The 25,582-nt window shown below is 39.5% G+C and overlaps 1 protein-coding gene across 1 annotated transcript in view; it reads left to right on the top strand.

Moving 5' to 3' along the window:
- The first annotated feature begins 6,997 nt into the window (after positions 1 to 6,997).
- Positions 6,998 to 25,582, top strand: part of SPON1 (spondin 1) — a 188,115-nt gene continuing 169,530 nt past the window's right edge. Inside the window, exons 1-2 of the mRNA XM_074149656.1 lie at positions 6,998 to 7,220; positions 14,310 to 14,416. Of these exons, the coding sequence (XP_074005757.1) occupies positions 6,998 to 7,220; positions 14,310 to 14,416 (330 nt within the window). The remainder of the gene's footprint in view (positions 7,221 to 14,309; positions 14,417 to 25,582) is intronic.

Below are 25,582 nucleotides of genomic sequence, written 5' to 3'. Positions count from 1 at the left end.
TTTGGTTTGGGTTTTTCTTTTTTGTATTTGAAGATGATGTAATTATTGGTTTGGGGTCTCTTGTGTTTATAGGATGTGTTACTTCACAAGGAGCATTTTCTTTCCACATTTAAGATATAATTACTACTGTAATGTGGGCAAGTATTTATGTAATTAAGTCCTATTCTTATCAGAGTTGACTGAAGCTTTAATTACTTGCTATTTCACTATAAAAATACTGTTTTAAATGGAGGATGGATTGATTGAATAAATATTAGGCATATACAAAGCTTGGTGAATGTTTTTATAAATGATTTGTCCAGTTATAAACCAATCATTTTCTTTGATTGCATAAGTTGTCTTTTATGTTCTTCCTGGAAAAATATCCAGCTTAGGAATTGCTAAAAAAAGGAGTTCTGTATGCAAAATTGAATTTGTAATAATGTTTGCCCTGAATTTTTATCCTGGCCATTTCTGAAAGCTCCTTACAACTTTCAGAGTTCAGCTACTGAAAAAAACCCAGGAGCTTTATCATTTATCAAATGTCTTAGAGGAATAAAAATGCAGTGTGAGCAAGTCAAAGCAATAGCCAATCTACAGGTGTTGAGCAATTCAAAAACTAAGATATGGTGATAAGAAAACACTGAATAGCTAACTCTAAATAGCAAAGATGATAAAAAACTGAATTCAGTTTGTTTATTGTTCATTAGTGTTTTAGCCAGATTTGGTCAAGTTAGAGGAACTGAGGTCAAGGCTGATGCAAGAGAACCAGCAAACATGTAAAATCAGTGAGAGGTGATTGAATAAATTATTAAGATGCTGAATTTTGGGTTGGGATTAAGGTATAAAATTAACACAAACCCTTGCAGGTTTATTGTTGTGTTGTTTAGTTTGAAAGGAGCATAGGTGAACTTATTGAGGTGGGGTATTTTTTTTTGTTTGTGGGGTGTAGTTTGGTTTTTTTGTTTTGGTGGTTTTTTGTTTTTTTTTTTTTTTTTTGCTTGCTTGTTTGTTTGATTGTTTTCTCAGAGCTGAACTTTTACTCTGTGGTAGAAGGTCCTGGCCAAGGTGACCATGGACACAGTGGTTGTGGGACTGCAGCAAAGCATCTGGGTGAGATGCAGCAGGGTGGTACTGGCAGAAGCACTCGAGGCAGCGCTAGGGAACATGTCCCCTCTTCCCCTGCCATGGAAATTGAGAAGTTCTTAAAGGCAGAGACTGGTGAGGGAGACAGTCAGGTGTAATTGGTAATGTGACCTAGAAATTGCTGGTGTTCCAGATTTGTGGCAATGAATTTCCTTAGCAGTAAATAAAGCCTCATGCTGGGCTTGCAGAAACTGGTTGTGTTTAATCTACTCTTGGGAGTTCTCAGGGATTCCCAAGATAGCTCTTGAGTCGTTGTGTGGGATAAAGGGAGAGATTTTTTAAGAACATATTTACTTTCCAGTATTGGAAGGAATCCTGAGTTTAAATATTCAAAAAAATCTGGGTCTTTCCTTAGTAAACCTCCTCCCCAAAATAGACTGAGTGTGGAAGATGAGTTTCTGTCAACATTTGATCTTCAACGATCCATTCAAGAGAAGCCTTAGTTTAAATCCCATTCTGCCTGTGTTATCCAGGGACTGGCAAGACTATTCTAGATCTTTTGCAGCCTCTGTGCTGTTTCAAACACGTCTTGTTCCACGGTTTTCCAGTTTTGTTCAGTTTTTCCTCCAGTTAAGCCCAAAGGGAACCTTAACAGAGCTTCTCTTTGTCCCCCTTTCTCTCAGCATTGCAGTGTTTCTCTAGTAGTATGTATGGCGTTATTCTCATCATGTCAGGAACCAAATATTTCTATAAAATGTATTAGAAATGAAAACTCTCTGTATTGTCAGTGTAAAAATATGCTGAAGACATGCATGACTGAACAGGCAAATGTAATTGAGCTACTGGGAAGTTCAATATTGGAGATGCATAGTATTGACTGACAGTAGTATAAATGGTGAACAGGCCTCTGCAAACATTTACTGTAATTACTTTTCACCTCTTAGATTCCTAAGAAAAAGGAAGTTGAGAACAGTGCTACAGAGCCATAAGAAATCATCTTAAGTGTCTTCCAAGCCCTTTACTTTGTCTAATAGGATAAGAGATATCTCCATATCTTTTTCTAAACAGGCTTCAAAAGCAGCATGGACCAATCAGTATTAGAAAAGCCCTATTGTAACTGTAGATAGAGGGGAACTTTAGTAGCAATGGGATTATTATTCTATCTAAATCAATAGAGGAAGTTTCTATCTTGTTTAAGAAAAACTGGCTGTGACTGCTGGGCAGGTGGGAAAGGAGATAGAGTTGCAAATTAGACTAATAGCTAGATGTATAGTAAGGCATAAAGGTCTAAAAATGGGATAGGCATACTTGAAAGTGCAATTCTCAAATTCCCTGCTTACCCTCCCAAGCACCAAAGGTTTTATTGCAGGTCACCTTGCAGTATTATTTGCCAATCATCCGATGTCTCTTCCTTTCGCCTGAACAGCAGTGTCCTCTGTCTTGGCAGTGATGAGCAACTAAACATTTAGCTGATGAGGAAAACATCTTTTGGGGAATTTCCTCAACCTATGTCTCTTAAGCTGGCAGCAGTATTCAGAATACACTACTACAAACTTCCAATGTTAGGTGATCACTTGAACGCTGAATAGCTATTGATCCCAGTACAATTAATGTATTCTGAGAGAGAAAAGGCAGCCTAGATCTCAGTCTCCAGAAAATGCATCCTAATTGATAGAGCACCCTCACTTTCTCTCTGGCTCTTCATTTGAGCTTTGGCTCAATGTTAGAAGTCTAACATTTCCATGAGGGACTGGGGCTGCTTCCAGAAGACTTAGAGCTTCATAGTTAGAAGCTTCCTGAGAAGTGAGACATGAGGATTTGAGCACCTGCAAACCAAACAAGGAATTGAAACCCATATCTCTCTGGCATGCTAAATGAATACTTTAATCACCAGCTCTTGTGTAAAAGAGTAGGCATCACTCTTGCTGGTCATGTTTTGAAAGGGATGTACTCCCTTGTTATTGTTACTATATTTATTTATATAATATATTAAAGCTGAGCTTAAGCTTCTAGCTCCTGGGTTTGGGAAGGTGAGTCCTACAGCCCATTAAAGCTATCAAGCACCTGATGGTCATGAGATTTAGGACACCTGTCACCTTGATGTTTCTTATCGGCTGGTTTTGTTGGCCTCTGCCCTGGGAACTGACTCTTCTAAGGGGTCTAATAATTTTATAATCAGTTGAGGCATTTACCTGAGGCACTGGTTTTCTTTGAGGGCTAGGGGCCTTACGGACTGAGAGAGCTGGGGTTGTTCAGCCTGGAGAAAAGAAGGCTCCAGGGAGACCTTATAGCAGCTTTCCAATATCTGAAGGGAGCGTACAGGAGAGCCGGAGAGGGACCCTTTGTCAGGAAATGTAGTGACAGGACAAGGGGTAATGGTTTTAAATTGGAAGAGGGGAGATTTAGATTAGATATTAGGAGGAAATTCTTTACTGTGAGGGTGGTAAAGCACTGGAACAGGTTGCCCAGGGAAGTTGTGGATGCCCCATTCCTGAAGGTGTCCAAGGCCAGGCTGGATGGGGCTTTGAGCAACCTGGTCTAGTGGGAGGTGTCCCTGCCCATGGCAGGGGGGTTGGAACTCGATGGTCTTTAAGGTCCCTTCCAACTCTAACCATTCTATGATTCTAAAATCAGGTGTTGCATAGCCAAGCTTTGCATTGTACATGTCGCCTTGTAGAGAATTCCCAAGACTTCAAATAGCTATTTGAAATCATAGAAGCAGAAGGAAAGAAAATTTTTAGACCACCACCTATGATATCTTCCAGTCAAGGCAGGGATATTTTTGTTTTAATGAAGTCTTCTAAAATGCTATTTAAAAATGAGCTCCTTATCAGAAAAGTAAAAAGTAAGAAAGACTGCAGATCTTGTGAAATGCTTTTGTTTTTTTATGAAAACCCACTTTGTGGGGGCGAGGGGGAGGGTAGAGAGCTTCTTCCAAGCATTACAACTCCATCAAATGCAATATTACCCCAGTAATGATTGTTATGCCTAATAGTCATGGACAGCAACTTTATTCATCCCAGAAAGTACACAAAGAAAAGCAGCGCTGCAGTCTCTAAGATACGAAGCTTTCTCTGTTAAATTTGCCATGGATGGTTGGATTCATCAGTTTGCATGCGTTTTTGACTGATACATCATGCTGGATGCTTTAGGCAAACACACACTAATTAGTAGAACAAATAGAAAACCCTGAGGATGCCCATGCTTAATGACATTGCCCATATTCTAAACTGTCTCTACGACAAATTACTCATTTCATGGCTGTAGGCAGTGCAAGTTAATTTATCTGTATCAGTTGCTAAGTTGAAGCATTCACTTTTAACAAGGCACACTGTATTATACCTCTCTAGGAAACTTTCCAACACTTTAACTTTTAAACAAAAAAGAAACTAGGAGTAATAGGCCAGGCCAATTCAGGGATAAAAAGTAAGAGATATAGGATCTATTGGGAGTTTAAAGAGTCAATAGGTGCTGATGAATTAGTTAACTTCTAATTAGTTTGTTACCATATAAAAACCAAAAAATTGTGAAGAGGGCTTGAAATTATATCCTTGGAGGAGCGTTGAGTTATAACCCAGAACTTTGGCTCAGAACAAAGGCAGACTGTGCAGAAGCGTGTGCGGTTCCTGCCGTGAATGCTTCAGTCAGGTAACTGCTTTTCAGTCAATCTCAGCAAAAGAAATGAGAAGTCGAGTATGGAGAATGAAGCAAATTAACAGGCATCTTATACCAGAACGGTTATAGTCATCTTGTCATTTTCAGTTGCTTTTCTTCACTGATACATTTGACTGAAGAACTTGGATAAAGTGAACCTTGTTCTCATAAGATGAATGAGTGGAACATAGCGGTCAAATGATATCCAAGAGTCTATGGCATTGCTGAACTGTAGTCACTTAATTACCTAAATGAACATGGATCTTTGGAAGCATGCCACTAGATATCCTGAACAACCAAGCAGATTGAATATTGTTGTCCTAAAGACAAGTTGCCTTCATACTGGCAGGTTGGATGGGAGGGGAACAGTGAAGGGAGAGGATTGAGTGGAGGCAGATGACCTGGCAGAGTACACTGGAAAGTCAGGATTGCTCTTTCAACAGAATGGGAGGAATAGAAAAAGCAACTTCTGCATTTGTTCTCTCATAGTTGACCACTTCTCTCAGTTGTGGAAGTATCTAGTCAGCCAGTCTCACAGAAGCACTGTAGATGGTATTGTGGCCACTTTTTCAGGTATCTAAGCGTAAAACTTTGGATACTACCATTCAGTGCAGTTACAAAAGCTTTGACTGCAACCTCTTCAGAAGCATGTGGACGTACATTGTCAATAACCCTATATTTACAACAAAAGCTAAAATCTCATCCAACTGTTAACTATCTTTACTGAACATATATTTTGAGGCTGTGCTGGTTTATGTTCTTTATAAACATATAACATAAAGACTAAAATATAGACAAGATTACAGCACCAAAGCTCTTGGCAAGCAACTTTCCAGAAACTAGAATGTTCAGTATCCTCATAGAGACCTTGAAGAAGGAACACCTTTATTTGGCACACAACACTACGTTGTTGCTAAACAACTTCCAAAGGTCAGTTTGGAACTTAAAAATTTACAAATCTGATACTAGCAAATGCCTTAATAGGTACCAGGAGGCTTTCAAGCTGCTGGCTATCTCCCATACTTCCTTGGAAGTTGTGTTTAAATGCAGCTGTATTCATCAATCTGCTACAGTCTTGCCCCAGAGAAAGTGCTTAGAAATGTTTCTTTGCCCTTGTGTACATCTGGCATCCTAAAAGTATTCAGGGTCCCGATTGAGGACATACCTTTCTGACTTTCCCCTCTGCTTACAAAGCAGTGGAGAGAGGGAAGAGCAGCATTTGGGGATCAAACCGCCAGAGTTAATGACTCTAGGGATCTAGGTTCACTTTTTTTCCACTGCTGTAAACTTCTTTTGTGGATTTAGATAAATGTCATTGTGCCTCAATGCGTGTTACGTAAAGGCAAAATAAGGAGACCTAGTCTCTCCTTGCTTTTTCTTGTTTTCATCTGTTTGGATTTTTCCAAGTGTCAGAGCAGACCTCCCATGTACACTCAGGTGGACTGTGTTCCCAGCTGCTGTGTGTGCGTGCTGGATGTACACTTACATAGCCTGCAACTCCGATATGCACAGTTGCAGGTTGATGTAGGAATGAATCCCATGTTTCTGGCACATCCAGCTCTTTGCATCTCTCTCCTCTGTGGTACTCGAGACGCTTACACCCGAGAAGCTGCAGCCGATGCTCCTTGCTTGTCAAGTGTGCAGAGAGCAAGCGGCTGTCTCGGTCCATCTGTGCTGATTTAGTTAATAATGTTCACCATGTCTGCTGGTTTGGAGAAAGATGGGGGCTCGGGGGGTGTCGGGAAATTCTTTGAGCTTGTTATCCCTACAGTAACTATAGACTTTGGCAGGAATGCGGCTGATTAATTTGAGGTCTGTGGGCTTAGCCCAAGCGGCAGCAGGTCTCCCCGCCGCTGCGCTGGATGTCTAGGAGACAGCAGCGTCCCCCGTGCTCGGCTCTTTCACCAAACCCTGTGAATTCAGCTCGCCTAAATAAACATTACCGAGCTGCTAATCACACGCTCTGAAACAAAACAGCACTTCACTTCGGGATCTGGGCAAGATCAGACTTCCCTCCCTCCCTCCCTCCCTCTCTCCTCCCCTCCCCTCCCCTCCTTCTCTGCCCCCTCCCTGCTTTTCCCCTCCCTCTCCCCGGCAGCCGCTGAGCCGGTCCCTCCGACCTGGCAGCCTCATGCTGGGGGCCGCTGCCGGCCGGGGCTGACCGAGGCCGCCCTGCCCGCGCTGCCCTGCCCGCCCCCCCGGCCCGGCCACCCTTCGCCGCCGGGCTCCCAGGCACCGCCGCCGCCCCGACGATAAAAAGTTGTGCGGAGCGCCGAGGATGGGAGCGCATCTGCAGCCTCTAGCCCTGCGGCTTCTGGCGTTGACTTTCCCCTTGGTGGCGAAGGGTTTTTCTGACGAAACCTTGGAGAAAGCCGCGAAATCCGAGGGATATTGCAGTCGGATCCTGCGAGCCCAAGGCACCCGGAGGGAAGGGTATAATGAATTTAGTCTCAGGGTGGAGGGCGATCCAGAATTTTACAAGCCTGGAAACAGTTACCGGGGTAAGTTGGTCATCCTCTACTTCCTATACGAACGATAATGGTCAGGACAAGTGTCTCTGAAACTATAACGTATCTCTGTATCCCTTTTGGTGTGTGTGTCACTGTGTGGGTTAAGACAGGGTAATATACTCCCACGCATTACTTTATTGGGGATGCTTTCATGACAAGTGAGAGGGAGTTGGATTTCACAGTATCGCTTTACTCCCAAACATTAACTCAATATTAAGAGGAATTTCCTTTCTTTTATGAATCCTCTCTGCCAGCTCAGTGCTAGCACAAGATCAGAAGTTGATGTGATACAAAGCACACACTCTTTCCCCATTTACCTACTTCTATAGGATTTCTTCCTATCCCTTTAAATATAACACAGTGAATAGGAGCAGCTCTACCATTCAGCAGGAAGGAGAGGAAACTCGGAGCTAATTGTTCTTGCCCTGAAATATGAATGCTAATATAATGAGTTAGCATATGGGCAAACAGTGATGCAGCACACTGCCAACTTCCCACATTTTCCACTTATGTTTATCCCACCCCCCCTTTTTTTTTTCTGGGGAAATGAACAGATGGTTCCAACGGGAAAGAGGCAGTGCTAATGACCACTGTAAATAAGAGATGGAGGCATTCGTTCTCCACTGAGCATTTCACATACAATCTGAAATTAACTTCCAAAGCACATCTCAGCGTATTTTTCTAATTAATAGGCAAAGGCAGTTTTGGGTCACTTTTTCTGCCTCACCTTATAATGCCTTTGGAAACAAACCTTGGAGTATACTGTGAACTTTGTATTTTAAAAGTACTTTGAAAAGGCTTTGGACATTTTTAGGTACCATAACTAAAGTAGTTTATAAGCATCACTTTGGAAAACAAATTTGAGAGTTTCATCTCTGTGTTTCTCCTGATCTTCCTTAGATACAGTGTAGAGAGCAATGTTTTCCAATTGCATGAATGTGGGAATCTTGGTAGAGATAGGGAGAAAAAAGTGTGCACATAGCATAATTATCATGTTCTCTTAAAGGGTAAAAAATAAATCTGCAGCAGTGATTAACTAGTTTTGAGCACCAGCCTGTAAATTTGCATGATTCTTGATTATTTGTGTGTTGTTTTTTTTCCTCAAGAATTGATTAATTTTAATGTGGTGTGAGGAAATGTGTGTTTCCCACGAATTGATTAACTATTCCAGACATTAGGATTGGTACCTTGAGTCTGAAAGATTTCATGTTGCACGTCAGTTTGATACATCTACTAAGCAGGATAAAGATAAGTGTCCAGTTCTTTGATGGTGACAAAAGTGAATGTTCTTAAAAAGTTTTGAAATTTACTTCTGTGAAAGGATTACTGGATATTTTCAGTCATCTGCCAAAGAAGTTTCTATTCCATGGAAATGTACGGGAAAGAAACTCCCAGATGAATTAGCAAAACTAATTTTGTGGAAATACTAGGTCTTGGCATTAGGAACTCAATTAATAAAAATCACATCAGTATGTTGTAGGTTCTTGGAAGAGAGAAAACTACAGCTAATAGTAAAAAGTTAAAATGCAGACCAAAATATGTGCCTAAATTTTTGGTATTTAAGATTGAATTATTCAGGTGGCATATAAGTTTATCTAGATAGTCCTTTAAGGACACTTTCTGAATGGCTGGAAGAACTTAAGTAAATGTTACCGTGACACATACATTATTTATGGCAATAGTTAAAACTAACAGCATTACAGAAAGTGTCAAGAGCTCATTTTCAAAGGAAATTCTGCAGTACATCTGGAGTTTTATTACTGTTTTATACAAAGTTTAGAAAATCCAACTAATGGTAAAAAAATGCAGGATTATGGCAGGTCTGTGGGGTTTTTTATATGTAAATTACTGAATGTACAACTGCAGAAGATTTGCACAACCTCCGTTGCGTTGGAGCCAAATGTGCCTGTTTCCATGGCCCCTGTTTGATTTAATGCAGTCTGGATCCTTGGCACATTCCCTAGCGGTCTCCTAGAATAAACTAGTATTTGTGCAAGGTGGCTAACACAGGAATTAACTGTACATACAAGTGCCATATTCCACCAAATTGACAGTATAGATGTATCCATTTATGTTTGAAACTCTCTTGATCATTGGTTCGCATGAGACCCATGTAAGACCCTCAAGCTGCAATGACTGGAGGGAACATCACAGCAGTCTTGAGGGTGGGAATCAGAAGACTGTGGTTCACAGCTGCCATTTGTCTTTGGGAAAATTTTCATGGCTTTCCTGCAGTTATCTTTAGATCAACCAGGATCTGCGTGTCCTGAGGGGAAATGCTGGGTGGAACTGAAGCCTTGGTTTTCCACCTTTCTGGAGCTGTGATAGAGAAAAATGGCCCTGAGCACTGAATAGCCTCTTTGAATGACCTCTTTGAATAACCTCTATGCATCTCCTCTGGTCTGCAAACACTGGCAACAGTAAATAAAGACACTTTCTTCTGTCTCAGGCAATTAAAAATGAGATAGTAGCAGAACCATCCTTCTTTCCTCTCTAATGTCTAACAAAGCAAAAACAGCTATGGGCTTCGTGGTGTTCCTCATGGGAGGCGACATGACCGATTCCTAACATCTTATTTGGGACTCTTGATGCCGTAGCCTGCAAGTGGCTTTCATCTGCCTGGTGTTTCAGGCTGCGATGTTTTGCCTTTCCCCTTGTGAAGCAGGCAGCCAAATGCATGTAGTGGTCAGGTCTTCCTGTAGTAGCAGGTCTGTGGCACACCATCCTGGGGTTGAGGTCCTCTCCTACCTGCTGGTTAACTCGGACCCTGATGTAGCTGCTCTTGCTTCCACTGAAGGTCAAAGTTCCTATTGCATTCAAAGGGCACAAATGAGCCTTAAGTTTAGATGATGTTACGGGCTAATGATCCTTGAAAGTACTCAGTCCTAGCTTTATTGACCTGTAGAGTTAGATTAATGATTGTGTGAGATTCCCATGAAAAATTTGGGTGTTTCATTCTATTAAAACTAAAAATGAAATTGCTTCTAAAACAAAAAGGCAGTAGTATGTCCATTTCACGAGCTAACATGCAATGTACATAGTTTCCTCCATGATTTTCTGAGATTGTTATTCTGATGAAGAAAATTAGGATTTAACTAGTATAGTCCTTAGATGTCTGTTCACCTTCTCGGTTTTCAAGGACAAGCTCAGGTAACATTACACACTCCATTGCATTAGTTTGAAGAATTCTGAGGAATGTTGAATCTTTCTTGCCATTTATTTCATCCCTCCAACATGCACACACTTTTTTAATACTTTATAAATAAACCCTCACTCTAAATATTTTAGTGAGGGTTTTTTAATACTTTTTAAATACTTTATAAATAAACCTTCACGCTAAATACTTTAGCAATTCTTATGTTTCACAAATTACGGATAAAACAAGATATTTAAAGTGTATTTGTTGCTACTTGTGCAACGTACAACACAGGATGTGCTATAGCGTAGGATGTGGAAAGTCAGATTTCCTGCCTGAAACCAAAGGAGCAATTGCTTTGATCACCCCACCTTTAGCTGGGAACACTGGGGAAAGAGGAGTGTGTTGAAGGTGTGTGCCAAAGTGCAACTTGTAAGGCAATTAGAGATTTGCCAGAGGGGATGGAAACAGACAAAAGTAACTGCTGATATGTAATCTTCCTTTTAAAATAAAATCCTTAACTTTGAACATGCACTGAGATCTAACTGATTTTTGCAGGAAGTTCATATTGTTCAGTGAATGTTAATTAATGGGAACGCAGCGTGAGCAATACTCAGCTGTTCTTTAAAATGGCAGAGTTTATCCCAAGAAGGAAAACTCTCAACTCTTATGCAATGAGGAGCTGCTATCTCTTGTGAAAACCAGATGTAGCCTGACAGCTTCCCACTGCTGCCTGTGCACTGCAAACCGCTGCCTTCTGTGCTGAAACAGTCCGTCCTCAGACAGTGACTACAGACCCATCACCAGAACAGGGCTCTGTTTTCAGGAGTGTGTCACATAAAGCCTTGCATTGCCATGTTATCTGAGCTCGCTGGGTAGTTCAGAGAACTGGCGGAAATTTTTTCAGCTAAGGTGTTAGCATTTCTTCTGGCCTAGCTCAGTCAGGGGTGACCAACGCACGTTTTTCATCTTGGTATTCTTGAGCTGTGGTTGCATGGACATGAAAATCCCACTCTGCTCCTATGGATCACCACTCTCCCAGCCCCTCACTTGTGTCCGGGTGTCCCCACCACTAGCAGAAGAGCTCCCGGGGCAGCACAGAACAGCCACTCGGGGACTGGACCCAGCTGAACTCTTGGGTTGGAGTATTTTGGTTTGTTTGACTGTTCGGCTGGATGTGTTCCCTGGTTCAGCTGGCAGCACAGCTGCCTGGATGTGGCTGCTGTACGAGCAGTGCAGGGTGGGGGAGGGCAGGATCTCTCATGTTGGAGGAAGCACGGATTTATTCTGGGTTAAAATGACTGTGCAACCACAGCATGAGCATTGCTAACCCCAGGCATTCAAAAAGTATGAGTCAGGCTTTGGAATTACCTTCCTTTTTTTTTTTTTTCTTTTTTTTTCCTGATGGCTTTTGTAGCATTTCAGATGTCCTCAATTTTATAGGTAGGTGTTTTGTTTAGAATTTTGAAAACTGTTTGGTTTGCTGTGTAAATTTGTGAGGAAAATTATGGAAACTGTTGAGTCAATTCACAGCTGGATTCTGTGTCTGCTTGCATAAGTATTTAAGCGTTTCTGGTGTAACCTTTTTACTCATAGTGATTCAGACTTTTGAGTTACGTATAATATATGGAAAGATTTGTTGCATGCAAAAGACCTTTATGGCAATTAGTTTCCAAGAACGAGTCTTCATGCCAGTGTAATGCATTCGTCCTTGTTGAGTTCAGCAGTGTACTGCTCTCAGTTACTGCACTGAGAGGCTGGCTGTGGATTTTCATATAGATAGAGCTGCAGAAGTTTGCAGAATTGGGCTAATAATACTAATTATTGGGCAGATAATGGATTAATGAATTGGAGCAATACTTAGAAATGTAATCAGAAATTAATGCTATTATGCTGCTACTCAGGTCCTGCATATAAAATGTGAAGGTTTTTTTCTCCCCCAAAATGGTGAGATTTAATAAGGTTCTATGGAATGAAAATTGTGCTGAAAATCTCAAGAGTTGAGGGACTTGCTATTATGCCCTTCACTGCTCTATATTTGCACAGGTGTTTACAGGTGTACAGGTCTAAACACAGCACTTCCATTTCAATTTTTAACCTTTTGTGTATCTCTCCAATCTACCTTTTTGCACATAAAAAATGATGTATTTGTACAAATACCATGGGTTTCAGACTGTATACAGCTGTATACTAGAAATCTCCAAATATCCTATTTTATATTTTTCTATTATTGAATTTCTAGATCAAAGAGCTCTCCATGTGTTCCAAATGAACTCTGGATGTTTTTTGAAATCCATATTTTGAAGGGCAATCTGTCATTTTTTAGCAAAGTGTTTCAGTCCCTCACGGTCTATTTGTGTGAGAAGGAGTCTCCTGTGAATACCCTTCTATGATGCAGCATTGGTAGTTGCAGTTTGCTCACAGAAACTCTGGGTGGTCTTCAGTTCCTATTGTGCCAGTCAGGGTTTGAGAGTGTGACAATAGTGTACTACAAGCAATGCTGTCTGCATTATGCTTAAAGTAAAAGCTCCTTAAATTATTAGTATTCCAGTTTTCTGTCTCTTCCTTTAAGTCAAAAAGAATTTTTCCCTAAAATTTACCTCTGTTTCAGAAAAAGATTCCTATAAGTTGTTGAAAAGGGTTCAGTAATTTTAAAACTCCCCTAAAAGTCCTGCCTCAAAGCTCTGCCTCATTCCATCTTTCTGATAGTGTTCAAAAGAGCCACAGTTGACGTAACTCAGGTGTTGGCTGATGCTTAGGTACTGATGGTGGTAAACAGAAAAATCATGCAAAGCTATCTTGCACTAGCAGAAAATGAGGGATATAGTTCTGATGCTGAGCATGGTAAAATGAGATTAGTCAGAATTATGTTATTTGTTCTCTGCTGTTGGATCCAATGACTCCTTCCTGGTCAGGACTGGTGTGTCAAGAAGGGTGTTTTGCTGATGTGTTGGGTGCTTTGGTAATCAGAGTTGGCAGCATGATCTCTGGAGGTCATAGAATCATAGAATTGTCTAGGTTGAAAGTGACCTTTAAGATCATTGAATCCAACCATTAACCTAACACTGCCAAAACCACCAGTAAAATCATATTGCGAAGCACCATGTCTACCTGTCTTTTAAATATCTGCAGAAATGGTGACTTACCCACTTCCCTGGGCAGCAAGTTCCAATGTTTGATAACCCTTTCCGTGAAGAAATTTTTCCTAATACTCAATCTAAACCTCCCCTGGCACAACTTGAGGCTGTTTCCTCTTGTCCTATCATGTGTTACTTGGGAGAAGAGACTGACCCCCAGCCCTAAGTCAGCTTCAGTCATGAGTTTAACTTTGTCTACTGTTCTACTCTGAGGTTAAGGGAGAGGAAGGATAGTTGTAGAGTGACCATCTACATCAGCTGGGGTTCTGTGTTGTCTGCTCCAGCTCAGCTATGCTCAATGTGGTCATCTTGTTTTACAGTTAAATAAACTTTCTGTGTACTGAAATGCATAGATCCTTATCTGTGCTCAGAGCGGGACAAAAGCTGAAGCCAAATATTCAGGAGATGTTTCCTTACATTTTAAAAAAAAACAAAACAGCAAAACAATACAAAAAAACCCCAAACGTGTGTGTCCCTGCCCCCAACCAACAACAAGAAAATAACCCTTCTGTAGATCTAAGCAGATTAGCAATCTACTTTTAAAACAAATAAAGGGTCTGTGCATGTGGGGGAAAAAAAAATAGTGGAGGTATTTCATATCATGACAGTGTTTTTCAGTTTACGTGGAAAGTTGAACTGAACATTTTTGCATTCATGCTGGCTCTGCTCCATGTTGTTAGTGCTTTAGTTTTTGTTAATACCGATTTAAAAACACATCTTTCAAGTTGAACTGTGCAATGATATGAAAGTGGCTGATTCCACAATTAATATTATGCTTTCATTATTTCTCTTTTTATTATATCTCAGTGACACTTTCTGCTGCAACTCCTGCTTACTTTCGAGGATTCACATTGATCGCTCTCAAGGAAGGAAAAGAAGGTGACAAAGAAGAAGACCATGCAGGAACTTTTCAGGTGAGAGAACTTTCCCTGACCTGTACCTCTAGGAGTCTTCCTTAGTGTATGCTTGGCTCAAAGAGAGATGCACAGCAGAATGCAGACTGTGCTTAAGTAAGCATAAATATTTGTGGTTGCTGACATGAGAACACCATAGCATATTTTATATTCCATGCAACCTCTTCAAGGCTTTTGTACCCTGACTCCTTCTTGCCATCCCGCACTCTTAAACACCACGGTCAGTTATTAGAACTGGAGCCCAAGACACCTGAATTTCTTATCCAAAGTGAATATGAAAATTGTTTCATTCACATTTTGCTTTTTGTATTTCTTTACCTAGATATTTTTGTCCATTCAGATGTAGATTATGCCTCTGAGAAGTGTGTTTGCCACAGCTGTAATGACTGTTTTATCAGTCATAAATTAGATTCTGCAGTTTTATTGATGCTCAGTAGTGCTTCACTTAATGAACACATTCAGTGGTATGAAATGTTGTTTATCATTATTAAAAGGATCAGATGATGATTCACAAAACAGTATTTCCAGCTATTTCAAGATCACATTGCATGAAAGGAGTTCTGGAAATCGAGAATAAATTTCATATTTATAAAAATAGGTAGAAATTATGTAGGTCTGTTGTTTGTTGTACTCTCAGGTGAGGTATTGTTTGACTTTCCAAAATTAGAAATTGTTGAATGATTATACTTTACAGGATGGGTAATAATATTGATACTAATTTAAGTAACAATTTATAGATAGAAGATTTCACTTGCCTCAAAGAAGCATTTCTGTATTTTCAAAGGAAATACTCAAAAGTTCTAATTTTGATAAACTACAAAACTACAAGGAGACAGGAATCAACTTAATCGTAGCATCTCTTCCTGAAGCATCTTCTGGTTTTTGTATATAGCAAATATGATGTGCAAACTCAGTACTATTTTCATATTGAGTTTGCCTAGAGGCCTGTTTCTGGTTTTCATACATTTTGTAAGAAAATCTAGAATAAGTGAGAACTTATTTGATACTGGAGTAACTCCATCTTCCGTAAAATTAAACCATTTCCTAATATTATTCAGGAGAAGTCTGTTTACTAGGGACAGTTTGGGGTTTTTTTAAGAATAAGCTAGCATTATTTTAAGAATAAGCATCAGGTACTGTTAAGAATTAGAAATGGCAGTGCTTCATCTATTAAAAAAAAAAAATGTCACCATTCATTTCTCTATTTTAGTTGTTAATGTCTCTGTAGCTGTGGCTAATGGGAAAGACTTGGCCTGAGTTTTGCCTTTATGGCCAAATGTATGTCTAACTTATAGTGAGAAACTCACTAAGCTTTGCTGAAGTACAGAGGAATTTTGACGTAAGTGGAGAGTGGGATGCAAATGGAAATTCCATATAGATCCAAAAAGCCCAATGGGTCTCAGTGGAGGGAAGATTGCAATCCATACAATAAAGCTAATAATTAAACAATCTGAAATCAGTATTCTAATTGGTAGGTGAGAGTTTCAAATTTTATGCAGAAGTGAATTTGTATTTCTGTGGCACAAAAAGAATCCACTGTGCTCATCCTACATTAGCACAGTAACTGAAGTTCATTCAGATAGTTCCTGCCAGTTCTGCTTGCGTTGAGACAGATTTAAGATTCTTATTTAGTATCCAACAAATGCTTACTGCAATAAATACTGGTGTCTCTTGTATCATGGCTAGGTGGTAGCAGCTAGAGGAGGAAAAAAGATATTTAGTTCCAGAGTTTGCACTGTGTTTGTTATAATGTGAAGATCCTAATGGTGTCTAAAGAGCTGTGCAGAGTAAGAAAAAACTGTGTGTATAGTAACTGGCATGCCACTCGCAGTTACGTGTTTCCTGTGCTCAGGTGGAGAGTATGTTATTCAATGAACTACCTAGTGGAACAGAACTCAGTGAAAATTCCTTAATAGTGGCAAGAGACTAAATGCTACTTCTGGACTACTGGCATAAGCCTCTGCCTCCATGAGAAGACATATTTACTGTTCAAAAAACAGTCAAAATGAAGCACATGTATGCCCTGCGTGAAGCAAAGTGCTTCATTTGTATTAGCAAGACTTTGCAGTATAGCCAGTATAGAAAGAAATGAAAGCTGACCAAATAAGACATATGCTTTCCCCGTGGGCCTCAGAGACTGTAAAACACCATATTTTCAAGCCTGTGAGTGCCACTTTCAAATCATGAAGTATGGCTTGTACTGTTTTTCATGGGGAAAACCTGAATCCAGACTCTGTACTCAGGTCAGGAATCCACTGGGGCTGCGGTTTCTGTTTTGTACGGCCATTGAGCGTTGAACTGATCAACAGGTGTAATGCCTGAAAGTAACGTGGAGGGACTTGTGCTAGACCAGCAAGGTGGTAAATAAGGACTAACATTTCAGTGACAGACATGTTACACTCAGGCTGGAAAAACTTGGTTTTCAGTAGTCGCGGTCACGCTGCTGCAGCAGGTTGGGTGCTGCAGCCCATCGCAAAGGATGAATGTGCAGTAAGTGGCTGCCATGAGTTCACCCTGCAGGGACTTTGCTGTGCCTTTTACAATCTCCTCATGGCTCATTTACTCTTGTCTGACTCTGCAAGTCAATAGGTGTGGTCAAACTTCATCAATTATTAAGCTGCGGGGTCTTGATCCTATAAATAGCACAGCCGTTAAAATTCTTGGTGGAGCAGGTTTTTGGTTGTTTTTTCTTTTCCTTTTTTTTTTTTTTGGGGGGGGTGGGGGTGGGGTGGGCAGTTAGATACCTTTAAAGACGTGTATTTTGGACTCCACCATTCTAAACCTGTTTTCCTCCGAGAAAACCGAGACTTTAAAATCTGAATTTTACCGTCATTTGTTTATTTAATGCAGCCAAACCTCTTTCTCTTTGTCCTTGTAGCACACCCAGGGTGCAATTTGGCTTTCAAATAAACAAATCCCATTGTGTCCCACAAATGCGCAAACATATGTTAAAAGCTAAATTAAATACGGTTGGGGAATTAAAGATGCCAAATTCAGTCATAGAAGTTTGGGGATATAATAGTACAGCTCTTACTTATGCCAGTGGTAATTGTACAACTTAGGGGCACAGTGTGGCGCTTTGGATATTATGTCCTATTGGTCTCTTTACACAAGGCATTCCCAACTGTTGTCGTGCTGATCTTTCTCTTTGGTAATGTTTAGCAACAGTCGGCAAATTATACTCGAGGGCAAAAATCAAGCACTGATTGACTATAGAACAGTATCTATACAGGCCATTTTAATCAACATATGTATGCAGTGTAGTAGATTTAGTCTGGTAAATAATGTAGAATAATAGAAATTTGGTGCTGAACATCATCTCATCTATCTTCCTTGTTCTCCGAGGAAGAATAATTATTCCAAGAAAATTCTTGGTAGATGTTTTCTGAATCTGTTCTGAAGAAGTATCCAACAACAACAAAAAATTCACCTCTCCAAGTGGCCTGTTCAAACACTTCAATATATTTTATAGAAAATTTAAGGAAGACTCTAGAGTTTTTACTATTGTCTAAACTGAGTCTTCACTAATGGTGGTTAAATTCCTGTCTTATCAGATTATGAAGAATTTTCTTGATATGTTACGAGACAGTTATTCTGGACCTTCCCTTATTCTCTCTCCAACCCCACACTCTCTCTCCCTGTTTCTTACTAAAATTTTCATTGTAGGGCATTTTTTTTCCAGTTTTGCCATTTCTGCAATCAGGTTGAGAGTCCAGTCTTATTTATATTACCCAGAATTGTGTGCAATAGTCAATCTGGACCCTCAGCATAAAACAATATAGAATTCAGATACAACATTCCTTTGGAGTATCATAATTGCTTCCCTTGCCTTCATGCAGAATCCTTGAACTGTATGCAACTTGCCTTTATCGCAGGAATGTCTAAGTATTGTACAGGAGGTCCATGGTAAAGTCCTAAATGCTTTTCTGCACGTACTGCTGCCTACGTTGTGATTCCTCATCTTCTGTTTATTCCTTCAAAGTGGAGAGTTTGTATTTGTCTTACTGAATTTCATCTTGAATGTATCTTCAATTTAACAAGAAAGTTCTGAACTACGATCTTATCCTTCAAAGTGCTCACCATTCCTCCAAAAGCTGGTGCTATTTGTGGACTTTATAAATACATACTGGATAATTTAACAGTCAATATAAAATATTGTGTGCAAAAGTGACCTGCTTTTCTCATGTATCATCAGTTGTTAGATTCTTACGTCTGCTGTTTTTGTGATAGTTTAGGGTTAAATGCATTCACCATGGCAGTGTTCCTGGAGGTATCCTTTTGACTTTCATTGCTCTAGAGTGAACCAAGAAATTCTTAGTTTGGGTCACTGAATTCGGTGAACCACCAGTGCAAAGAAAATGTAAGAACATAAGCAGGCACGGTGGTAGCAAGAGTGGTTTCATTGAAAGTATGGCATTTATAAAAGCTAGATACGTGTGCAGAAGAAAACATTTAAAGAAAATTTGGAGAAGTAGTGAGATAAGTAAGGTAAGTGCTCTTTTATTCTAAGTTCTCCTTCTCTAGGTTTACCCTGAAACAATAGATGCAAACATTACCTTTGTTTTTGAAGACATGCTGACTGGTGACCGTTTCTTTTGATGCTGTTTAGCTGGCTGATGTGCCCACCAAAGCTTTAAGATTAAAAGGTATTTTACAAGCTTGTAGAAAAGCAGTTCCTCAATTGCTGTATTCCAGGATTTTATAGGAATCTTGCATCTTTTTAAACACTTGATATACTGCATTTTGAAAGAAGCAGTCTTAAAAGGCTTTTAGCCATGTCTCATGATTTATTAGTTCTTGTATTTATAAGCAAAGTTTGTTTATGTTTTTTTTTAAAAAATAATTACTGCAATTATTAAGCTTTTTCTATTAAAAATTAAGCTATACTTATGTAATCTTGATTTATTAGTTCTTGTATTTATAAGCAAAGTTTGTTTATGTTTTTTAAAAAATAATTACTGCAATTATTAAGCTTTTTCTATTAAAAATTAAGCTATACTTATGTAATCTTGCTGTTGCACTCAACTAATATTTTTTTTAAGCTTGAATCCCAATATAAACACAACAGAATACTTAGTAAATGGCTTATTCCGAGATGTATGAAATGACGTAGCTTTGTTTAACAAGTGTTCAGAACTTGCAAGTATTTTGCTGATTTTTGTATTCTCTACATTCCCTTTACCAGCATCTTATCCCTGAAAAAGAGTCTTTCATCTTACTGCTTATAAGCATGTGGAAATAGGCATGTGCATTTTTACTGTTTTGATGTGAAATGTTTGATCACCAGTGGTTTGCAAATCAGGGGGGATAAATTTCCAGTTCATAGTGAAAAAATGTAGTTTAGGTTTCTTAGCAAAGCTTTGTCATACTAGCGAATGACCTAATTAAAATTTCAAATTTTAAAAATTCTTTATGGTTTTCATGAAGGAAACTGAGTCATTACAAGCAGGAAACATAATCTTCAAGTGATATACGATGGGAGGGGAAAGGATGGACACTATTTACTTGTGGTTTTAAACCTATTAATTATGCAGCCATCACATTATATACCTATTCTATATTTATCAAACAAAAAATAATACAAAGCTGCCTATGTTGGTTTCAAAGAGAAACAGATGTTATACCCCGAAAAGGGTGGTGGTGGTGGGGGGAATGCAGTTGCATCCAAACCCCTAAATGAAAGTTCTCTTTCTGAAATGTTGATCAGCAGTTCTAATATCAGCAGAAGACAAATCAATGTGAAATAGCTGTACACAGTCATTAATGATCCAATGCTAAAATTACAGGAGTATGTTAAATATGAAAGGATCAGAATATGTCTGGTATATGACTTGGAGGATGAGAAGGTAGAGATGAGTTCTGAGTCTATAAAATTTAAGTCTCAGGGTCTTTTGTATTTGCAAGATTATTCCTGAATTTCTTTTTATAAGAATCATTGCATGTATTATTCTAGACAGAAAAAAATAATAAATTTTATAATGGTAAAACAAGCTCAAGTTCACCTTTCTTGTAGGGTGGAATTGATTGCCTTTGAAAACTTTCACACATTTTCCTAGAACTCTCTGACTTCCATATGATGATACTCGGGGATTAAATGTTACCTTTTTTTTTTTTTAATTTTAAGATATCTGCCACAGTCAGTTCTAGCATTGATTGGAAAATGTGAACGCTTTGAATGAGATTAAATACAAAAATCTCCGGTACCCTGGAGAAACCTTAACTTGAACTACTTATTGGCAAGGATTTGGTTAAAAATTGTCTCAGGAGATAGTTATGTCTTGCTTCAGACAGGAAAAGGTAATAATTTAAAATAAGAGTGATGAGCACCAGGAACCTGCAGAAGAGTAACAGCTTTGTGATAGTGATTATTTCCTATTGATGAGGCTGTAGAGAAAATAAACTAGATTCCGACCTTGTCAGGGATTTTTGTACCCTTCCTTTACATTTATTTTGTCTTTTTTTCTCGATTGGGCTTGTGTTATGAACGAGGCAAATGTTTTTATATTCTAACATTTCCCACTTTTTTGCATATGCTAAATGTTGGCTTGTTATACCTTGGGAACTCCCTCAGCTCATTGTACACAGAGTTGCCATGTCTTTTAGAATTAATTATTGCAACCGTAAAATTCCACAGCCAAAAGCAGAAAATATAAGAAATTTCTGAGTACTGTTTTGTTTTGTATTTTATTATAGTGGATCTTTGAAGTACTAGCTAACATGCATTTACGAAGACGAAATAAATATGAAATTGTACTTGCTTGCAGTGTACCATACTTCACTACTGAACAAAAATGGGTTTCGGTTTCTTAGCCTTTACTTCTGTTGACAACTTGCTTATCTCAACTCTCTGAGTTTTCGTGTAGCTTCCTGGTTTATCGTGTAATAGGGATAAAGCTAAGAGGCTTTCTGTAAAAGCCCCCTGGGATTTATGTAGCCCAGACTCTTCCACCATGGGTGCTGGGAGGATGAGTCAATAGGTAAAAGCTGAAACAAGGTAGGATAAGACCAGATGAAAGGAAGAACTTTCTCTACGAGGACAGTCAGGCAGTGGCAGAGATTGCCCAAAGAAGACTGTGCAGTCTCCAGTCTTGGAGGTTTTGAAGACTTGCCTGGATTTGTATTTCTAGTAATGTATTTTGATAATTGGAGTTATGAACAGATGCCAACACATACAATGCTACCCACTCTCGAGTACATACATGGTCCAGTACAATTACACTCAGCCTGTAGCGTGACGTGTACAAACTTTTTTACATGGGCGTTTGAATCAATCTGAACAACTTCATAACCATTGATTTCATATCGAAAATCTTGCCTATATGTGCCTTTGTGACCCCTTCCCCCCAGCTGCTTTTTGCTAGGGCATGCTCATGCTGATGGGAAACTGACTGTGTAAGCCTGACTTCCTCTCGGCCAGTTTAATTTTAAATATGCCGGAGTACCTTTTGTTAGAGTTTTCTTGGTATGTCACTACCATCACTTTTAAAACTTTGAATTCTTTTTTATTTTATGTGGCTTTAGTTTCTCTCCTGCTTTTTTTTTTTTTTTTTTAAATTTTATTTACTTATTTGCCCTTTTTCCTGTGTCTCTGCTTCACTGTAGAACAGATCGTCTAGCTTCTGGCCATGTCGTTTTTAGTCCTCTTTATTTGTTTTAATCTAATCTTATTTATTCTCTTTATATCTAGTTTTTTCTTTTTGCCTGCTGGGGAAGTGCTCTTTCTTGAGAATGACTTGAAATGATGATTGTGTCACAGTAAGAGCTTATGTTTTTTGGAAGGGGTTATACCTAAACAAATATTCAAGTTCTACTTTAAAAAAAAACACACAACAAACCCCCCAAAACAAAAAAAGCAACCAAACAAAAGAACCAAAAAGCTAAACCTCAAACCAAAAAAAATGACCCCAAACCCAGGAAGCATGCCTCTTGAGATATGTTAGCTAAAACTCCAGACTCCTTTACAGATTCAAGGCTTATCAGAGTCAGGTTATCTCAAGTCTAATGTCTGCCCTGCCTTGCAGTCTGCCAGTGCATCCAGCCTACCTTTGCAGTACCAGACCACATCATGGTAAAATACTAGAATTGCCTAATTAAATGTCCGTTAAAAAAGAAATCTACTGGTTTATTCCTTGGATTAGCATGAAACTGAAAGACTTTCTGGTTCTAAGAGGCTCCTGAAGAGGACTATTAGAGAACTGTTTCCTAGAATTTGGCACTGACACTTAACAAATCAGCTCCACTACATGGGAAGAAGTAAAGAGAGGAAGTGACACTGTAAGCACTGTCCCTTTCTGCCTTGGAGACTCTGGTGACTCTTCAGACACATCAGCACTGGGAGTCCTCTTGCGACCCTTTTGGGACTTGGGACTATTTGATGCCTTCTGAGAATTCTCTGTTCACGTCTTGCTTCCAGATTCAAGGCCAGTTTTGCATTTGCAATTATTTCATTCAGAGCCAAAGTCTGGTTCTGGGAGTGCAGATCCCACTAACTCTCTTTTGTTGATCAACAGAAGCTGTATGTTCTTCCCCTGGGCAGTGTTTAAGAGGACATATCCACCTTAGTGACTCTAAAGGAACGTATTTCAAATACACCTTTTCTCCAGCTCAGTTAATCTACCTAACTCATTGTTATTCCAGTGTTATATAGTCTTTCTTCAGATGGCAACTCACCTTTGCCAGAAATTTTAGGAAAGACACTTAACCTTCTGGCAACAGCCAGATGCTTTACGGTTACCATAGGGTAACTATCATGGGCTATAACTAGATGTATGTAGGCTCTGCGTTCATTGAAACACCTATTCAGCATCTCTCTCTTCATTCATAATATTGCCATCAGGCTTTCCTTCCTAGGTTTCACTTTCTGTCTCCTCGTTACTTACCAGCTTCATCTAAGGCACTCATCAATTACCGTAGATTCTTTGCTTCTCTGCTGAGAAAGATCGGCACTTCTATCTCATTAGCTCATATTATCCTTCTTTAATGCCTCAAGAATTACCTCTGATGTGGTTACTTGCCATTCTGCAGCATCAGAAAACCTTCAGTGTGTCAGTTACAATCAGTGGGACCTTAGAGCAAGTGTCTGTTCTTTGCACTTCCACTTTATATCAGGTTACAAAGCTTTTATCAGGTATTCCCTACTGACACGGACCTCTTCAGCTATCACTGCCTGTAATCCTAACTATGATAGCTGTGGATCTGGACAACCATGCTACCCCCATAATGACACAGGGCTTTTAAACTTCTCTCCAAATGAGCACTGCCAGCTACCAGACTACAATGGATAGACTACAGAAGCACAGAATTATGTCTGTACTTGAAAATCTTTTCTCATGATGTGCTTTCTTTTCCCTTGAAGTTATTTGGAGTGGGGGGAAGGAAAGGGGAAGGTGTGGGGGAAGGTGATGTTAAAGGCTGAGAAACTTGACAGTTTCTCTGGGCTATATGGACATTTCTACTACTTTAAGAAAATTCTGCCCTCGGTCTTCTGGACTTTTGATGAAGGTACACATATGCCAGTAGGAAGTCTCCCAATTAAATTTAAATGGTCATCTTTCATTCTTTTTTTTTTTTTTTTTTCCTCCCTCCAATGTCTTCAGAGAGGTCTTCAGAATGGCTCTTCTAAATTCAGGAATTTACCTGCCTGACTCATTCATGAATGACTGTTGTAGGGAAAATCCTTCCTTCAGGCTTTATAGTCAAGCGAGGGAAGTCAGTTCTCATCACAGCTCATTGCTGAATAAATTGCTACCAGACTAAAAGTACTGCTTGCTATGCCAGTTGTCTTGAGAAGACAATTTTGCATTACCAAAGTGACAATATATTTAGCTTTCATTATTCTAGACTGCATGTGCACCCTTCTCAGACTTAGATGCAGTCCGCCGTGACAGTCGTCCTCCTTTACAACTGTTCTCTTTCTAATGATGACAGGGACCTCTCAGTGTTTGCAAAGGGATAATGTTTCAACTTCCATTGCTGTCCTCAACAGTTGTAATTGATTATTCTCTTTGCCGTGATAGCTCTTTCTCATGACCTAACAACCCAGGATCATTAGTCATCTGATCACAGTGTATTTATTCTACATCAGAATGATGCAAGACCTGTTCAGGGAAATGACCACATCTTTTGATTCTGGTGCCTTTTGGTGCTTTATCCTAATATACCTTCATAGATTTTAGTCATTTCACTTCATGCAGTGAAAATAATGGAAATCCATAATGACGTCCTCAGAATGATATGCAAGGACTCATACAACTGAAAAATACACTTCTCATCCTGAACAGATCAGATGTTTCGCTTCAATGCTAGTCTTTTCTCAACTTTGCAGACAGGTTTCTGATTAGGATGCTTGAATTTTCTTTGGTCTATTTTCTCTGAAAACTGCAAGGTTCGGCTAGGATGTAGCTTTAAGAAGTCTTCTTTCCCCCTACCCTGTTGAGACTATTTGGAGTCCCATACCAAAAGGCCATATAATGTTGCTTTTCCTCATACCTGCTCTTACAGAACTCCAGGAACTTGTCTCATCCAGCATGATGCTGGATCTCTTCAATATAAAGTGGTTTTGTTCATCCGTGTTCTGTGAAGTCTGGGATTATAAGGATATCACAAACTGAAAATACTTATATGGAAGGATCTCTTCAGGCATAGGGACCAAGTTCAGTCATCGGAATTTCTCCTGGTCTGTCACCTCACATCTTGATTTTCTCCAACTGGTTGCTATCCACCTCAGCCTCTGCTTAATGATCACCTGAATGCTGTCTGCTTCCATTAATGTAAAGTCCTATCAGAGAGGGTTCTCAGTGCTCATCCACTATATAACTATACTTTTTCAAAGGCTTCCTGAGGCACTGTCCCAGTGAGAAGTCCCACCAGTAAGACTTCTATTCAGTCTTGTCTGTTCTCCTCTGCCTGTTCTGTTAACCATGCACACTGACCCCAGCCTGCCCCCTACATCTTGGTCTATGTGGATTTCCTGACTGTGGTCATCATTGCTGTAAGAGTCATGCTTTTATGGATGATCTTTTGTCTGCTAAATTTTTCTCTGACAGAATTGCCCCGGTACCTGTGCAGGACTGTCATATTAATCAGGAGACAAAGCTAGGAGATCTGGCTTTCACTTTAAGCATGAGATAAGATTATCTCTGCCTCCCTCCTTCCCTTATTTACTCC

This window comes from Numenius arquata, chromosome 6 (assembly GCF_964106895.1).
Source record: "Numenius arquata chromosome 6, bNumArq3.hap1.1, whole genome shotgun sequence".
Classification (NCBI taxonomy): Eukaryota; Metazoa; Chordata; class Aves; order Charadriiformes; family Scolopacidae; genus Numenius; species Numenius arquata.
Note: the sequence above shows the minus strand (reverse complement) of the source record. Positions and strands in the feature narration are given on the sequence as shown.